Source organism: Rhizopus microsporus (genome assembly GCF_002708625.1).
Source record: "Rhizopus microsporus ATCC 52813 unplaced genomic scaffold scaffold_1, whole genome shotgun sequence".
NCBI lineage: Eukaryota > Fungi > Mucoromycota > Mucoromycetes > Mucorales > Rhizopodaceae > Rhizopus > Rhizopus microsporus.
Genome location: NW_019671916.1, coordinates 2,331,467 through 2,349,107, shown reverse-complemented (window position 1 = coordinate 2,349,107; position 17,641 = coordinate 2,331,467). Strand labels below are relative to the sequence as shown.

The 17,641-nt window shown below is 37.1% G+C and overlaps 9 protein-coding genes across 9 annotated transcripts; 4 read left to right on the top strand and 5 right to left on the bottom strand.

The window, feature by feature from the left end:
- Nucleotides 1–73: 73 nt before the first annotated feature.
- Nucleotides 74–821, top strand: RHIMIDRAFT_243864 (uncharacterized protein; the record flags this gene model as incomplete). Its single annotated transcript, XM_023609992.1, has 3 exons — nt 74–150; nt 204–329; nt 389–821. 3 exons carry the CDS (start codon nt 74–76, stop codon nt 819–821), a joined length of 636 nt encoding a protein of 211 aa, XP_023471563.1.
- Nucleotides 822–970: 149 nt separating this feature from the next.
- On the top strand, nt 971–2,089 carry RHIMIDRAFT_233276 (DnaJ-domain-containing protein; the record flags this gene model as incomplete). The annotated part of the gene is made up of 6 exons (XM_023607920.1): nt 971–1,126; nt 1,197–1,263; nt 1,323–1,471; nt 1,520–1,571; nt 1,630–1,725; nt 1,782–2,089. The coding sequence occupies 6 exons, from the start codon at nt 971–973 to the stop codon at nt 2,087–2,089; spliced, it is 828 nt and encodes a 275-aa protein (XP_023471562.1).
- Nucleotides 2,090–2,265: 176 nt separating this feature from the next.
- On the top strand, nt 2,266–3,099 carry RHIMIDRAFT_192309 (t-SNARE; the record flags this gene model as incomplete). The annotated part of the gene is made up of 1 exon (XM_023605966.1): nt 2,266–3,099. A coding segment is annotated over one exon (834 nt), but the record flags the coding sequence as incomplete, so codon positions are not given.
- Nucleotides 3,100–3,408: 309 nt separating this feature from the next.
- On the bottom strand, nt 3,409–4,871 carry RHIMIDRAFT_310445 (HLH-domain-containing protein). The gene is made up of 5 exons (XM_023614658.1): nt 4,668–4,871; nt 4,178–4,616; nt 3,954–4,117; nt 3,816–3,906; nt 3,409–3,762 (listed from the first exon to the last, which is right to left on the bottom strand). Exons 1-5 carry the CDS (start codon nt 4,768–4,770, stop codon nt 3,708–3,710), a joined length of 852 nt encoding a protein of 283 aa, XP_023471560.1. The 5' UTR covers nt 4,771–4,871; the 3' UTR covers nt 3,409–3,707.
- A 2,037-nt stretch (nt 4,872–6,908) lies between these two features.
- RHIMIDRAFT_193622 (uncharacterized protein) lies at nt 6,909–7,133 on the bottom strand (the record flags this gene model as incomplete). Its single annotated transcript, XM_023605994.1, has 1 exon — nt 6,909–7,133. A coding segment is annotated over one exon (225 nt), but the record flags the coding sequence as incomplete, so codon positions are not given.
- Nucleotides 7,134–9,696: 2,563 nt separating this feature from the next.
- RHIMIDRAFT_210757 (uncharacterized protein) lies at nt 9,697–11,628 on the bottom strand. The gene is made up of 4 exons (XM_023607179.1): nt 11,358–11,628; nt 11,130–11,307; nt 10,487–11,072; nt 9,697–10,434 (listed from the first exon to the last, which is right to left on the bottom strand). The coding sequence occupies exons 1-4, from the start codon at nt 11,358–11,360 to the stop codon at nt 9,954–9,956; spliced, it is 1,248 nt and encodes a 415-aa protein (XP_023471558.1). The 5' UTR covers nt 11,361–11,628; the 3' UTR covers nt 9,697–9,953.
- An 849-nt stretch (nt 11,629–12,477) lies between these two features.
- On the top strand, nt 12,478–14,204 carry RHIMIDRAFT_288652 (uncharacterized protein). The gene is made up of 3 exons (XM_023613585.1): nt 12,478–13,258; nt 13,422–13,533; nt 13,585–14,204. The coding sequence occupies exons 1-3, from the start codon at nt 12,596–12,598 to the stop codon at nt 13,926–13,928; spliced, it is 1,119 nt and encodes a 372-aa protein (XP_023471557.1). The 5' UTR covers nt 12,478–12,595; the 3' UTR covers nt 13,929–14,204.
- A 903-nt stretch (nt 14,205–15,107) lies between these two features.
- RHIMIDRAFT_254946 (PR-1-like protein) lies at nt 15,108–15,767 on the bottom strand. The gene has a single exon (XM_023611130.1). It carries the CDS (start codon nt 15,715–15,717, stop codon nt 15,211–15,213), a length of 507 nt encoding a protein of 168 aa, XP_023471556.1. The 5' UTR covers nt 15,718–15,767; the 3' UTR covers nt 15,108–15,210.
- Nucleotides 15,768–16,271: 504 nt separating this feature from the next.
- On the bottom strand, nt 16,272–17,079 carry RHIMIDRAFT_254945 (uncharacterized protein). The gene is made up of 4 exons (XM_023611129.1): nt 16,883–17,079; nt 16,717–16,834; nt 16,512–16,660; nt 16,272–16,458 (listed from the first exon to the last, which is right to left on the bottom strand). The coding sequence occupies exons 1-4, from the start codon at nt 16,985–16,987 to the stop codon at nt 16,378–16,380; spliced, it is 453 nt and encodes a 150-aa protein (XP_023471555.1). The 5' UTR covers nt 16,988–17,079; the 3' UTR covers nt 16,272–16,377.
- Between the last annotated feature and the right edge of the window lie 562 nt (nt 17,080–17,641).

Genomic DNA, 17,641 nt, shown 5'->3' with positions numbered 1-17,641 from the left:
AAATTTCCAGCAAAAAAATTTTTTTGAGTCCTTCTGGTTCGCTTTCTTTTTCTTTCTTCTTTAACAACACAAAATGTCTTTCACTCTTGAAGCTCCTTTGGCCTATAAGATTCTCGATAGCTACTTTGAAAACGTCTCTTACGTTAAGGGGTAAAGCAATTAAAATAGGAGATAAGGGAATAGATCTAATGTCATTTACACAGTGTCGAAGCTTCTGATGCTGATGTCGCTGTCTTCAATGCCTTGACTGAAGGTGTCTCTGCTGAAGCTTACCCTCACTTGGCCAGATGGTACTCTCACATTGCTGCTGTCAAGGGTTTAGCTGCCAAGTAAATATTTTTTATGAAAAACAAATATAGCAGCATGATTAAACGTTGTATTTTTATAGGGAAGGTGCTGCTCCTGCTGCTGCCCCTGCCGCCGCCGCTGAAGATGAAGATGACATTGATCTTTTCGGTTCTGACGATGAAGAAGTTGATGAAGAAGCTGAAAAAATCAAGGCTCAACGTCTTGCTGAATACAATGCTAAGAAGGCTGCCAAGCCTAAGCCTATTGCAAAGACCACCATCACTCTTGAAATCAAGCCTTGGGATGATGAAACTGATATGGATGCCATGACAAAGGGTGTCAAGGACATCACCATGGATGGTCTCCTCTGGGGTGGTCACCAACTTGTCCCTATTGGTTACGGTATCAGAAAGCTTCAAATCAACTGTGTTGTTGAAGATGATAAGGTCATGTTGGATGATTTGACTGACCAAATCACTGCTTTGGAAGACTATGTTCAATCCGTCGATGTTGCTGCTATGCAAAAGATTTAATTTTCTTGTTCTTTTTTTTTTTGTTTATAGTAAATTTGTATCAACATTCTATTTTCACATGTTATTCTCTTTGTCCTTAAACAACCCTCTTTTTTTCTGTTTTTTCTCTCTTTTTTTTAAATGTCTTTTTCTTTTACTTATCCAAATTCATGCCATTTATCAATAAGAGTCAACCGCCGCAACAACAGCAAAAGGAAGACAAATATCGTTATGTAGAAGAGATCTTATCTGCGTCAGATTATTATCATGTCCTTGGAATTAAAAGGAATGCTACATCAGAGGAAATAAGAAGAGCTTATATCAAAGTATACACACATAAACACTCTACACATGTGTGGGCTGACGATATATATATATATATACATATTAAAACAGAAAAGTAGAGTCTGTCATCCAGACAAATTTGTACCTTCTTATCCTCGAGCAACAGAAAGCTTTCAAAGTAAGTTGAAATTAATATATGCACCAATGCTCTCCCCTTTCTTATTTATATATAAAAAGTCTTATCTATTGCCTACGAAACCTTAATCAACCCATCAACCAAGTTAGTTTATGATTTATCTAAACAAAAAGGAATTCCCTACACATCATCATCCTTTGCATCCGATGATAATAATTCAAACGATACATTACAACGAGTTTTACATCAGGTAAAGTAGATATGCTTGTTGATGGTTGCTTATCTTTTTTATATACAGTTATTTAATGAAATGCTCGAAGGGGAATTTCAAACACTAAGAGCCTTTATACGTAAAAAAAAAAAAAAAAAAAAAATCATACTAAAAATGCTTATCATATGATTCTTCAGATGCGTTGAACGAAACAAATCCTGGTATGCACATCACAGAGGATGCTATACTTCATATTGAACTTGCCTTTCGAAAGATGAGAGAGTTATTTCAGTGTACATAACCTTTACTCCCCCCTCTTCATCCCTTTCAATGACTCATCTCTTGTTAGCCACTCACCAATATTACAAAGTTATACAGTTTGAACTGATGAGGTTATATGAATTACAACAAGAACTAAGACAGCTATCCTATTTTGCAGTATGGAAACGTATGCAACTATCTATTACTATATGCAAAGTTCTACTACAGTTACCCATCATCATCAATACCCACTCAAAGCAACAAAAACAGTTACTGGAAGATTCACAGACGAGAAGAGACGAGCATCAAGGCATACTGAATCAAAATATTGAGTCTGCCTTAAAATTGGCTGTCGGCCTCTTGGAAAGTGGTGAAAGGTTTACAAAGTCTTGGTGAAACTGATTAAAATAAATATGATTTTCATTGGTGGATGAGCCTCATTTTATATATTTTTTTGAAGCCCCCCTTTTTTATTTCTTTCTTCTTTCCTTTTTCTTACTTTTGTTATTATTATGAGTGTGAATAGACTTGCTGAACTTCATAGCAACACAAACCATGGAGTGCCACAACAACAGCAAAGTGGATACGAGATGCGTCCCTTGTTATCAACTCAAGGAGACATCAGCAGTGTCCAAGGTTTTCTTGACCAAATATCACACATCAAAGAAAGTATCACACAAATCAATCATAATGTCGATCGTATAAAGTCTTATCAAACGAGTATGCTTCAAACAGCAGACGCATCTGATCTCGCACGCAATCGACAAGCCGTAGACGATCTCTCGACCGAAACACAAAACTTGATGACTCAAGTCAAACAGCGACTCAAGGAAATCGAACCCACGTCTCGTCACACCGACCTTGCGATGCGTAAGAACACATTCAGTGCGGTGACCAAGCAATTCATGGATGCTATCGAACATCATCGTCGAGTAGCCATTGATTTTCAAAAGGCAGAGAGTCAGCAACTCGAGCGTCAGATCAAGATTGCTAATCCTAATGCAACACCTCAAGAAATTGAACAGGCCATCGCTCAAGCCGAGCAAGGACGAGGCGCTGTCTTTGCCCAGCAACTCATGCAGTCCGTCGGTGGTGAGTATAGACGCCAGCAGGCACAAAACACGTTGGATGCCGTTCAGGAACGTCATGAGGATATTCGTCGTTTGGCCAAGAGTGTCCAGGAACTATCCGTTCTCTTTGAGGAAATGCAGTCGATGCTCGAAAGCCAAGCCAAGGTCTTGGATCAGATCGAGACAAGTGCAATCGAAACAACCAATCAGTTAGAAGCAGGTACTCAGTATATCGAAAAGGCCAAGCAATCGGCTCTGTCTACACGTAGAAACAAGTTTATCTGTTTGGGTATCTTTCTTGTCATCATCATCATTATTATCATTGTTCTCGCTGTCAAATTTGCTCCTAGCCATAACAACAGCAGTCAGTCACAGTAATTAGTTGTATTTTAAAATACAAAGTATACCTTAATGTTTATGTATGTGTGTTACTACTCCCTCTCCTCTTCTTCTTTTCGACAATAAACAACTTTTTTTTTATTTGCATATAATTCAAAATGCGAACAAGGTACTAAAAAAAAGACATTCAGTCATTTTAAGAATCAAGGGAACACTGCGGGGGGAGGTAGCACTGTGTTGCCCACAAGGTTACCCTAAAGTATACATTATCAATAAAATCAACCACTCAAAAATACGAAAAAGTTATTTTTGGTTCATATCATCAAAGATTGTAAAGATTTCATAAATTTATTAAATTACATAGGTGGGAAATTGTTGTTGCTTCTATATTAGTGTGGTAATAATAAAAGAAATGGGTATATAAGTATACATATACACATATATATAAAGGTGCTGATATTAGTGGTAAATGCAAGCTTGACTTTTTTTCTCTCTCCATTAAAAAAAAGAGAGAGGTGCTATACTGTTGTGCTCTTAAATAAGGGGGTATTCAATATATAAAGAGAATGCAAAGGTATTCATAGAGTTGGATGTGGCAAGATAGATTACATGGAGTACATGTTTTCAAGAGCTTGCTTTTGTAATACACTTTGCTGGAAACTAAAAAAAACGGGTTAATATACTTGCAGAAATAGTATCCCAATCACAATTACCTTCTGAGTTGTTCATTTTCTTGAACGAGACGTTCGAGCTCAGCCAAAATTGTCATTTGGGTACTCTTTAAATGTTGAATATGTTGAACAGCTATAATAGATGTTAGAGCTATATATTCATCATTTGTTTATACTTACTTCGATGTAACAAAGTGACTTTGCTCATCTTCTTATTTAAGCAAGCAGGCAACTCACTACGTAAATCCTCAAAACCATCTTTAATTTGAGCCCGGCGCTTTTGCTCCGATTGAATATGGATTTGGCGTCGAAGCTCACTAACATTGGTATCCGTGCTATCTTGGCTGTGCGCACACGCGCAATGAGTATACACAAGAATACAAAAAAAAAATAAGTATACTTACTCTGACTTTTGCTTACGGGAGCGCTTGTCACTCATTTCCTCTTTCTTGTTATCTTCTTCTCTAGCACGCTTCTTGGAAGGACTTTGCTTACGAGAACAGTTGTTGCTATTGGTAGCATCGGCTTGCTGTTCAAATGATTCTTTAGAGTACTGAAGGAACTCGGGATAAAAGGATTCAGGTAAAGCAGAGGCCTTGGCAATCGTTTCGTTAAGATAAGCGCTGCTTGTACTACTCATGGTAGAGCTGGAAGTAGATTGAACAAGAGGGGGAGGATGGTAGATGGGTGCTGAAGCAAATCCAGACATTAAACTGTCGGGACTACCTACAAAGGGAGGACTGGAAGCAACAAATGGCTCAGGTCCATACATGGTGCCACTACTGGAGGACAAAGGCGAGGACGAAGGTGAAGTAGTGACTGTAGACGCATAAAAGGGAGATACTATCCAAACACAATTTAGTTTTATGAATCACACAAAAAAAAAAGACTTACCAGGATACATCAAACCCGTTTGATCAAGTTTTGAAGGGGCGGGATAAGGTTGAGTAGGGTATTCGTTGGTGAGATATTCAGTGGACCATTGAAGTTTATTCATTGTTGATAAGGATTGAATGTCGGTAGTGTTTTAAAAGAAGGACTGGTGTGGGTAAAAAAAAAAAGGGGTTAAAGAAGTGGAGAAAGAAATATAAAGATATGAAAAAGAAATAAGAAAAAAAAAAGAGAGAATTTAAAGATCTGTTGAAAGCAGTTGCTGTGATAGATTTTTTTTTTGGGAAGTGCAACCAAACTAAAAGACGTCAAATACTTGAACCAATGAACATTCGATCATAGAGGACTTTGGCTTTTATTTTGGTCTTTTTTCTCATGCACCGATATCGCTGCTGTGCTACAATTGTTAAAATGAGTCTGTAGTGTAACTACTTTCAAGATAGAGAGAAAAGAGGAGGATAAGCAAGAAAAGGGGTAAAATGAAGAGGGACATTGACGCCGGATCAGTTGCGGTTCAAGAGCCATTCAATGATTATGTTCTCTGATATCATCTGCTATCTCATGCAGCCATAGTTATCCGTCTTCTTTTTCCACTTCTTGTGAAAAAGAGCTCAAGCCGGCTTCTTTTTTTTTTTTGAAAAATTTTTAAAACAGATCTATTACACTGAGTTCAAACAAGAAAGCGATTTCTCCTTTGCGGAATAGTTCAAGTCTGACGACTATCTACATCAGCCAATAGAAATAACTAAAAGAAAGGCAAGCAGAATCGCCTAATGATCCCTTTGACATGGCCTGACATCCCGTTCCTTCATTTGTATTCCCGCATAAGAAGACGACGGGCAGTCATATGTTTATTGTAAAACAGCTCTTTCCTTTAGATGCATTTCATTTGCTGATGCGGTACCTTGGTAATAATGTGCCTGTGAAGTAATCGTGATAGGCTTACCATAAATGAGCCATTCTCCTCCTTCCTTTTGCATCTAGAGCTTTGTCCCGAATTCAGCGGAGTTGCGCTAGATCAAAGAAATGGCTCCAAATTGTTCTTTTTAGACGTGCATAAACTTTAATCTTAATTTAAAATGTATTTAAGGAACTCTTTCCCTCTCTCTTCACTTTTCTCTCTCTCTTTCTTTTTGATTCAACGTAAATAATAGAAAAGTTTTTAGCCTTCATTTTGTCTTTAAAGAAAGATAATAGTAATAGATAACCTTCTTTTTGATATGATATCTAAAGAATGACGAGCGGAGTGTATCTTGTTACTAGCCTGCCTATTTAACTTACGCTATCATTCTTTGCGTGTAATTTATCGGATTTATTGATGATAAGACGCGGAAAATTAAGCCTACAAGGAAACAGATATAGAGATATCTCATACCACTCTTTTTTATGCAAACACCTTTTTGGATCTCAATATCCAAAGAGAGCAGTGTTACAGGTACAACTCTGCGCTCATAATCTTTTTCCCAGTTATCATCTTTTGGGTACGATATCGATGTTCAATTGTGTTACTACTCGATTGCCCAAGGGGAGTGACGTTGATAGATCTATTCCATTCTCACCAGCTGCAAGAATTTTTATTGTCAGCGATTTCTTTGTTTGTTACTAAAGGACCTAAATGATGGAATTAAACGAGTGGCTTACGTAAGTCTATGAGATCCACAAAAGACATTCTTTTAAAATACTTTCCCCTTTCATAACCTCTATAGATAAGAAAGTGATGATGAGACCGGCAATTCAATTTACAAGCATTCTTTCTTTGAAAAAAAAAATTTTTTTTGGGACATCAATATCATCTTTTTGACTTTTCTATGCATATGGGATCAAGAATTTTCCTTTTATAGTCGCTAGACGATCTGTCTTTATCCAAACAACTCCATCAAGTATATTTATATTTTTCATAGCCACACTTGGCATCAGCTGTTATTTTTTTTTTTTACAGCCACCACAGCAGCCTCAATTGAAGCACTGTTTGAAAGAGCCATTTGTACAACTGCAAAAAAAAATAGGACATTCGAAATCGATTAAGGAACAAAAAAGTAAAGTTTTTTTTTATTATTATTTACAAACAGGAATGCAGACTAAGAATATAAAAAGAGATATATATATATAAATGTGAAGATAAGAAGGGGATAAGGTATAAGGAAGGAATATATGTTGTTTCCAAATAAAAATACAATAAATACCAATATGCAAAAGAGTAACAGTTTATACATGAATGGCAGTGCAGCCATTTTCCATTCTGAGATGTCTGTTCAGAGCATCCATACGAGCAAAGGACTTGTGACAATGATGACAAGCGTAAGGACGGATACCCCAATGTAACTTCTCATGTCTATTGCGGTCGTGTTGTCTAGCAAATCGTCGACCACAGTGAGAGCAAGCATAAGGGCGTTCAGATGTGTGAGTGCGCATATGAGAGGTCAAGTTATAAGGGCGAGTGAAGGATCGACCACAGCCATCATGTTGACAGACATAGAGAACACCCTCGAGAGGACCACGCTTAGGCTTAGGCTTGGCTTCTTCTGTTTCAGATTTAGCTTCAACCGTCTTTGGCTTGTTCTTGACGCCCTTGGTACGACCGCGTCGACCTGGGGCTTTTGTAATGCGGTTGGATTTCTTATCCTGGAGGATAATCACTTCCGTGGGCTCATCCGATAAAGGCTCAGGTGATGCACAACGAGATACTTGAGGCCATGCTTTGTCTTCTTCTAGCTCAGGACAGTAGAGAGCGGCTTCATGCTGGGCAATGAACTGGTCAAGATAGTCAATATCAGGGAGCTTGATTTCCATAGGCTTCTCTATGGGTTTGAATTGTTCAAGAGGAGGTACCATGAGCATTTGAGAGTCAAACCCGCCGGCAACATTAAAGGCAGGGAATTCGCTTGAGGTAGGTGTCAAAAGACCCATTTCATTGCCCATGGGAGAATCGCATGGGCTAGGATAAAAGTTGGAGCCCATCTTGGTGTCAGGGAAGAAATCAAGTAAGGAAGAGTCCAATTGGTGTAGTGATGTAAAATATCCTTGATGTTGATCAGGAGATGAGAAGGCAGATAAAACGTTGGTGGATGGATAGAGCGTAGAGTTCATTGTTATATAGATGTGTGTTTATATATATGGTGTTATTGATATGTATAAGGTTTCAATATGTATATAAAGAATATATGTATATAAGTGTATGTATAAGAGAGGGTAATATATTTATATATTATGAAGAAAAAAAAGGAAGGGTGTCAAGGGATGATGGGTTTATATATGAATTTCAAAAGACAAGTGTGACCAATTCAATCCCGATAGCGGGTAACACGAATGATGCCCTCTTTTTGACTTCGCTTGCATTCATATGACCCAGACAAATGCTTCAAGTCTTACACAAATCCAAGAAATGTGTGTCTAATTCGTCAGCTAAAAATAAATATGATCCTTTTAAGCAGACATTAGTAGTAATATTTAGAAGTGCTATATTTAAGTCGCCAAGATGCTTCATCCCTCCCTCCGTCTTCTTGTAAGAGATATATAAAAAAAATAGTAAAGCCACATGAATAGATAGTCTTTTGTATATTTTCCCTATTATCCAACAAATGGCGTCACTCTTTCCCTTTTATGAGATCAAATGTATCGTGAAGGGGGATAGATTATGATTTTTAGTTGAAACTCTGTTTTTCCCTTTTCAGAATTATTTTCTTTGTTTCAACTTGCAATTCTTGTATCTAAAGCGTACCTGGCACGGTGGTTACACATGATCCACTTTTTCATGTCATTTCGCTGCATTCCTGCGCAGGCAGTAGCAATTGTATAAAGTAACTGCGGCTTGGGAGATAAAAGAATAGTGTACACATGACAGAAAGGTTAATGGGTATATGGTTGATAGCTCATAAAGTAAGACGGTATTGACAGGCTTGAAAACACTTTTCATTATCAAGAGTCTTTGTGACATACTTTTTTTTTTCTTACCCCTCTCTTCTTCTTCATAAGCCCGGTAAAGTCCGTGAAAAATAAAGGGGCGACAAGACTAGTTTATTAATAGCTATACTAACCTTAATGGATATGTATACATTTTCTCAAATGTTTAGATACATTTTCATTTTTTCATTTTCATTTTTTAAATGATTAGCTTGGAATAGTTGTGTAAATCATTTTATTATTAAAAGAGCGATAACCAAAGATAACGAATACACCTCTATGGTATCCCTTGTATGTTCTTTTCTCGTTTCTCGTTTTTCTAATCAAGATGGGGTTTTTGTTATGATGGATTCAACTCCGGCTTACTCGGTATAACACAGTAAGTGATTTCTGAAGCATTTCGTGTTACTCTTCATGGCAACGTGGCCTTCTCACAGAAAAAAAAAATAGATGCAGCCAGACAAAAGAAACTACAAATACTAAAAAGATAAGCATACTCTTTTATTGTGTGAAGATCTTTTTTTTTTGTTGATTTCAACTAGCTCTCTTTTCTAACCATTGAAGGAATAGTGAGGGAGGCTGAGAATACAAGTTAGACAGAAGGGCATTCTAAGGCAATAAGAAAAAAAAGTTGCTTTGGTGTCAACTATTTAGCACACTTCCGTTTAACGAAGTCTTTTTTTTTCTCTGGCTGAATTTTTATTAAAGTAATTCAGCCCCGCACGCCTACGCACATAGACACACGCATATTGATGCATAAAGAAGTTTGATTATCAGTGTGTGCTTGGCTGGAAAAAAAAATAACAATAAGAAAAAAAAAAGAAAAGCCTCTTCAAACTTTAAATGATGGCGTGGTGAGGCGAGTGCCTCATTTTTCTATATATGGAAACAAGCGTAAGGTGAAACAAGGTAGTCAGGGTAACCATCTGACAAGTGAGAGCAAGAGGCTTTTTTAAAACTATGCAGATTAAATATAGAACACAACTCGATAAAATAAGGAAAGTCTATTTTTTATGTATTCCTGGTTTCTTTTTTTTTTTAAAAAAAGGGGAAGGCGATATTGATCTACATACACAAAAGATTCTTGTTTATCTCTTTTTTTATGTTTCTTTCTTTAAATGAAAAAAAGGATAAAGAGTAAAGTATAGCTTAAGAGATTAAGGTTACCCATCACTCTAGAACCTTTCCAGAAAAAAAAATAACTTTGACTCAGCCATTTCTCTTTCTCTCTTTCTCTTAATGAGAGCACTTTTTTGCTGCACCTGCTATCGTAATATAAACAAACTTGCAAGATCCGATGCTGTTTGAGGCAAACTCAAAAAAAAGAAAGTTCGGGTATTCGTTTAGTTTAGGTTAAATGTATTTATTGATACAATTAAGAAGGTGTACTTAATAACGATTTTGAGAATAGATATAAGGTTGTTGTTGTTGGGAATGATAATGAGGTTGAGGTTGATGATAATGCTGGTGAATAGACATATTGCTGCCGTTATGACCCTGATAAAACGGTGACGATGTAGGCTGTCCCTGAGCATGCGATATAAGTCCAGCTTGGTCACTATTGACAGAAGACAGGCTGTTTCTTCGGACATAGGGCGGTTGCATCATCAGGTTGTGATCATTCGATGCTTGATGGTGATAGACCGGTCGTACATGAGGCTGTTGAGGCGAAGGATAATAATAAGCTGCATGTGGGTATCCACTATTCAAGTTATCCATATTTACTTGAGGTAGCGTAGGTTGAGCTAATGATTGCATCTCAATGTCCTCTTTCTTTTTACGATTATGCTGCTGATGGTTATCTTTTTGCCCATGCTTCATATTTTTCTCTACCCTTTTACGTGCTTGCTTTTTAAGTAACTCTGCAATTCTGTCAAACGTGTCAGCCACTTTTTCGTTTCTTTTCTTTTTTACTTTTTCACCTTTTATCTACTTTATGACAACAGTATTCTTTCAGATTACCCTGAATATGACAGAGCAAGGGAATATAGATGATCGCAGCTATACATACTAGTACAAACGATATGGCAAATACGATCACCGAGAAAGCCATAGTACCCGTCATCATTTTTTGCATGATTGTCGTTCCTAAAGCATCCTTTTCGATCTTCAAACCATGTCTAATCTGAATCCAGTTGGGAATCATTGTATACAGCGATACAATGTTAATCACTTGTCTAGGTGCCTCAGCCAACAATAGTCGCTTCCAACCTTTGAGTGTGAAAAAGACAAAAAAGGCGATCGAGTCTATTCGTTTTCGAGAATTGTTGATTTTTTGAAACAGACAGAAGTAGCGATAATCTTTGGCCGAGTACCATCGATTGGCAATGACTGAAGTGAATGCGTAAGATATGTCTCTGGACTCGATGATCACTCGTGCCTTTCTGATGTCCCAGAAGAGTAGAATAAAGGATATCGTAATTGCACCCAAGAAAATCCATCTGGATACCTCAGGTGGAATGGCTGCTCCATCGTTCACGCTAGTATTACCGATAACAATTAAAGAGACTATAGATCACAAGTCAATTTTTCTTTTTCTATTTTTCTATTTCTTTTTTCTTTCACCTGCAGTCCACAAGTCAGCAACATAGACTAGAAAACCTTTCAAAATGATGATAAACATGCTTATATAGCTTAAATATCCACAGCATGAAGGGTCATAGAATTCGTCAATGTCAATATAATCAAACTTGTGATCTTTCACCACTTCTCTTTTCCATTTGGGACCATTGCCACTACAACACTATCTATAGATTTTAGTCCAAATAATGAACATTCCATGCTGCTGATTACCATTTGTTAAATATAAGGAAAGTGAAAAGGAAAGTATATTATTGAAAAGAGCGTAAAGGGAACTAACGAAGGAAGGAGTATAGGTGTTTACAATAAGTTTAAGGAAAAAAAAGAGAAGCTTTTTGACAAACTGTGTTCTCCTTGATAGGTTTTAATGTCAGAACCAGGAAACTTTACACGAGTTTATTCGGTGTAATTCGTTTCTTTGTTCTCTTTTTTTTTTTTTTTACTGATAAACTTTAAGAAATGCATATATTTTTCAATATTTGGCGCAATTGTTCATCATATCCCTCTTTTTTTTTTCTTCTTGCTTCTTTACTGCCCTTTTTAAATCAAGAGTTACTAAATTTAGACTCTGGCGTTCCGTAAATGGTAACAGATTTAAATTGTTTCAAAATCTGATATGATCTATAAAAGATGTGATATTTTTCATTTCTCTACAATTTGCATTATTTATACATTAAAGAAATGCATTTTACAAATGTAAGGTTAATATGGCAAAAGTGGTCATTTTGTTACAATTTTTAATGGTAATTCTGTTAAGGACTTGAAATTACTGTAAAGTCATACACCTTTTTCAGAAACTTCTCACACACTTATTGAATGTTTTTCGTACACCTGAAAGAAAAAGATTCGTACAGTTACAGAAACAATTTCAAGGCACTATTAAAAAGATTTGTGCGGCCATTTTCGTACAAAGGTTTTCCTTCCAAACAATCTTGAAATTTTGAAGCAAAGTATCTACAAAGGCCATGTATATCACTTAAGTATATGTTATTGCATGTTTCCGCAATCCTGAATGTCGCTGTCTCTTTTTGTAAAAGCTTTTCTCTCTTCAATTTACTTTTGCACACTGACCAAAACTGTTTATTTGGGCATATTCTTCCACTGTGGCACCGAAATTAAACGAGGAATGTGAATTTTATTGGACATTTTGATTTTCTGCCTTTTTTGGCGTACACTACACGTATGAGGAAATCCACGAAAAGGCTAATGCTACAGACACTTCTTCTAGGCGCTACCTATGTTGTCACTATACAACTTCATACAGCCAGAGTGGCCATCTAACCTAACGCTATCCAGTGGAATAATCTTTTATGAAGTCTCACCATAATTACGCGTGACGCTGCACATTGAAAAGGTTTGTTGACGATATTACAGGTAGTGTCTGTAGCATCAGCCCTCTCGTGGATTTCCTCGTGTGCGTAGTGTTCACTCTTTTTTTCTGAATTCAAAAAATGGAATCGACTTGGGACGCGAAATCATGGCTTACAACTAATTACAAGAAGAACAATGGACTACCAGAATTCTTCTTAGAAGGAAATTATCCTGCTTCGACACACGAAGTAGCTAAAGAGACTTACAAAGCCACTGTTAAATCGCTATTTGACACAACAGAAGATGGAAAGTTGAAATACTGGGCTCAAATGATGATTTTGTCAAATTTTTTAGCTTTAGAATTAACGAAAACGAATACCTTTTGGCGTCGCCAATTGATAATAGATGAAAAGAATCTGGCCGCGAAATTTATAAAAGAGCCGTCAGCAAATAGCATGCACTTGTATGAACAGTCTTTAGCGAGGCAACAACGTTTCCTCATACGTGGCATGCACAACGCTTTCGACATAACGGGCACCAAGCAAGGCAGCCACGTGAACCATGCAACTGATGAACTGAAACAGATTGTATGCAACAAAGAGTTTGGTAATTTTGAGTATGAAAAAATAAACGCTGTTGACGAAAAGTATATTACGTTGAACAATCAAAAAAACTATGTGAATCTCAACCGGTCGCTTCATGCACAACTTGAAAAGGCCATAGACCAGGAATATTCAAATACGAAAATCATTAATCATATAATTGAAACTCATGTACATAATAGCATAGCATTACAAGCAGATGTACACTATTTTTAAAAAGATATGTCGCGCTGACTTATCACTTTTTCGTATAAATTGTATTATAAAAACTGCAAAAATGCGGCTTTACTTTCTGAAAAGACTGTATTTCACCGTTCTCATACTTCGCACTCATTCACTGCAGGAAGACCTTTCACCCATCTAGTTAGCTCCCTTGATGAGCTGCTTACTACACACTGACGATGTAGTTCTTATTGTCGACCAGCATAAGATAATAGAATTCTTGCGGAAATGCGAAGCCCATAGCATGACTCTAGGTTATCGCTGAAAACTAAGCAAATGTGTAATCCTTAATCACTCCACTGAAGATGTCATTGACTACCGTTTGTACGGCAAGGCTATTCCCCGACGTGCAACCTTCGCATATCTGGGCGCACTCTTCAAGCCCAGTGGTCACATCAGCACTATTGGCCTCATTACAGCCAACACTACTAAAGCTCTTACAACCTTCGCACAACTCACCGCCATTGGCGTGAGCCTTAGGGGTTTCGGACACCTACTATCAATCAGATTCTATACCCAAATCATTCGAGCCCAGCTGGACTATAGCCTAACCATTAGTTCTTTCAACTTGCGCAATTATAGTCAGCTCGAAGACGCCCAGAACAAGTGCATCCGCTTCCTCTTTGGTGTCATCAACAATCTTCTGTGAAGACGATACTCCAGATGACCAGACTGCCGACAATGCAAGAGAGGGCATACACCCTACAAACTCAGTTCCTCTTTCGCTCCTTAAGGCTACCAGATGATGCTCTTCTCACGAAACCCCTTCCCTTCCTTAAGCAACCGAACAGTCGCTCTCAATGGCACAAATTGCCAAAGAACCCCCTTTGGCAACGGCGCTCGGGCATTGTAAACTCCTTAGACAAGAAATATGTCCACTATCGTTTTTTTAGAAAGAAGCACAGCACGTCTGCACAGCATTCGCACAAAAAGTGACGTAAGCAATTTAATTTGCACAGCAAACAGCATATCTGTTCTAGTTACCTTATAAACACTTCATCTTATCGTAAAGGATTACTTGAAGACAGAAAGAATAAAAAAGGCCGATCACAAAACACATTATCCTTATATAACACGCTATGCTCAATTCATGCAATCATCCTACTTTCATATAAAATGATATTGCTTGTAATCACAAACACTTACTTGCTAGTTATAGATATCATGAGGAATGGCTTCTTAAGCAAAAATATCATTGATGTAGGGCTTTACAAGGGTGTACTGGGAGTCCATGTAGTTGGTAAGTATATTGTTTACTCTAACTGAATGAATAATAGACTAAATTGTAAAAACAGGTTTTCAGATAACATTTTGCGTCACCACTTTGTTAACAGAAGGTTTATACGTAATACATAAAATCTGATCCATACGTATGCCTACGTCTTTGCCAGAAATGCGTTCATTTTTCGCAAATCTTGAGGACTTGACGATCAGGAACATTTACAAGCAATGCCGTATCAGGAATGAAGAATTAATGAAGGCTTTGAAAAAGAAGGATGCTGGTTACGAATCAATCAAGCAGTTGGAAAAAACAGGCAAAAGCCGGAATTGACATTCCCCCTATGTGTTGAACCATTAAATAAGATATTTAATTTTTATTCTGCCTTTTTATTTTGTATTGCTATATGTATTCATTAAGCTAATTAAAATAATATAAATCGTTTCTGAGTAGTAATAAGTACGATGGATGATATACTCTACAAAAGTGTTTTAAGTACACACTTTTGAGAAATAGAAAAAGAAAAGCACTTGTATTTAAGTTATTATTATGTCCAATAACACATGGTCATTATCGTTAATAGAAACTGTGGTATTTGTGGCCAGAGCCACAAAGAGTACTATTAGCTCTTTAGATATATATAGTTTGAACGCTTCTGTGCGATTTCTTTCGCTTTATTAAACCCTTTTTTACAGAATATAATGCACGATGTTTAAGGTCTAAGTACGTTTTGAGTAAAGTACTTGCCATTATCGCCCACCATGTTTCCGGGAACATAGTAAGAGCAGGTGTAGAGCTTGGCACCTCGACCGAGGTTATTGCAGACCTTGACACCACAGCCAATCTCAGTAGTAGCCTTCCAGACAATTTGAGTAAAGTGACCGGTATTGGAAGCGAAACCAGGGTTGTTGTAGTTGTAGTTCTTGACTTCACTGTACCAGCCATTGACAACGCTGTTCCAGTCAGGGTAGCCTAAGGCTAAGTTCTCACCATAAGGGCCGGAGCTATGTTGGAATTGACATCTGTTGGACCAATTTTGAGCGTAGGTAGCCAACTTGGTGCTCCATTTCAAGGCAGGAGCATGGTGCTTTGCGCGGACCTTGTTATGAGCATTCAAGATCGTATTAATATCTGAAGAAGTAGGAGCAGCAGTGACAGTATGAAGGAAAGCAGCCAAGATGACAGCAGAAAGGATAAGAGTGAGTGTGCGGAGAGACATTTGACTTGTAATGAATGGGAAGAGCTTGCTTGTGTTTAATGAGAAAATAAAAAGTGTCAGAATTCATCTTTTATATACATATACAAACTTCAATTGTTGTTACACCAAATAAATTCACTTTTTACAATAGAGCCGTTTATTTGTCATGTATGAGACCCACACTGAAATTAATACCATGGGTTACCGAAATAACCGATGTCGTTTAAACGATGTATGCATGTTTAATAAAAGTTAATACTATGAAATATCATTAGTGTAACATTTTACATAATAGCAGCACGAGGAAATGCCTATTAACCATTGCCTTGTTTTATGCCAATAAACAAATAATACAGAACAAGGAGACTTGTTATAACATAGTGGTGTCTTGTTTTGAACAACAGATATCTGTGGATAGATTTTAGCTCCTTATGTGGGCATTTTCATTCAACTGATAGAAACTAATTGATAAGACTACCGCAAATGTACTCAGTTGCACAGAATGAATGGTAAGAAATGAATGTTTCTGGACTTTTGCCCCTTAACTCGCTAGAGTACAGAACACAGGGTCTTGGAGGACATCAAACTTGAATTTTTAATTAGGTTCATGTTACGCAAAATGCCCTTTTTTGATGCATTGTAGATCTGCTTGTTCCAGGTTTATTACATAAAGTAGGGGTATCATAACTTTTTGATCTTTTGCTGAAGCTGCCTTCTCTTGGTCTCAACCATCAAAGACGCAACTGCTTTAATAATCAACATCTATAAAAAGCTAAATCAATACGATTGTTGTCAATTGTGTTCATTTATATTACCATGGTGACAAACGCATTAACAAGTAAAGGAGCCGCATATACACTGACAATAAATACACCAGATGGCTCAAAGTAGCAAGTATTAGAAAATGATTGCCAATATTTCATACCAAGTGAATTTAATTTTTGTGTAAGGGAAGCAAAGCCCACTACACAAAGAGTAAAGAATAAGCACTCGTCATCTTTCTGTTTGTTTGCTTCTTACATAGGATAAAAAAATAAATGGATATGCTATTATGATGATTTCTTAAGCAGATAGCCGTAATAAAGCATATAATATGAAATGCAATGATCGATATAATCCAAGGCTGTGTCCAGTCAACCTAAACAAGTATAAGTTATCTTGTTGAATACGGCTCTTTCTTATTTACAGCATTAAGAAACATCAAGGACCTTCCAGTACTTGAGTTATATCCTTGCCCACTCTTCATGGCTTCTAAAATACTGTTTACAATGTCATTTTGTGTTGTTGACATTTCGAATGGTGAAAGTAGTGAAGGGGAAAAAAAAAGAGGCACCCGTTTGATTCAAAACAGGTCACGTGTACGATCACAAAAACCAATTAAATAAACCCACATACAGTGCTTAAAGTAAAATAGCGATTATGATGGGACCAAGTACGATGGCTATGATATTAGCTTGCTATTTGTATTGCCATTGATTCTATTAGGCTCTTATCATTTTTTACCGCTACTAAAAGTCTCTTTACGCGTCTTTGGGGATTCAAAGAGTGCGCCCAGGAAATCTCTTGTAAGCCCTATTGGGCAGTTCTGATTTTTAGTGAAAGAAAAGATGAAGGCGTCGCCGCTTAATGAAAGAAGAGATTTTATCTTTTAAAATTAACGGTACATGTAATGGAGTTCTCATCAGTTATCTGTGTGACTTTTCTAGCCACTCCAAACATCAAATAATAAGAATCTACTTAATGTACCCAAGCAAATTTTGACCTGTAGAAAAATGGCTATATTGCCAAAACAAAGGCTAGGGATGTGGTTATAAGCTTTTCAAGCCGAAAGCTATGAAAAGGACATAGAAAATAGAAATCTTTGTCTCCATTTAGGCAACTGTACTATTTGTTAATTTGTCTTGGCTTGTTACTTTTTTTGTAACCGCAATGCCTACCATACTGA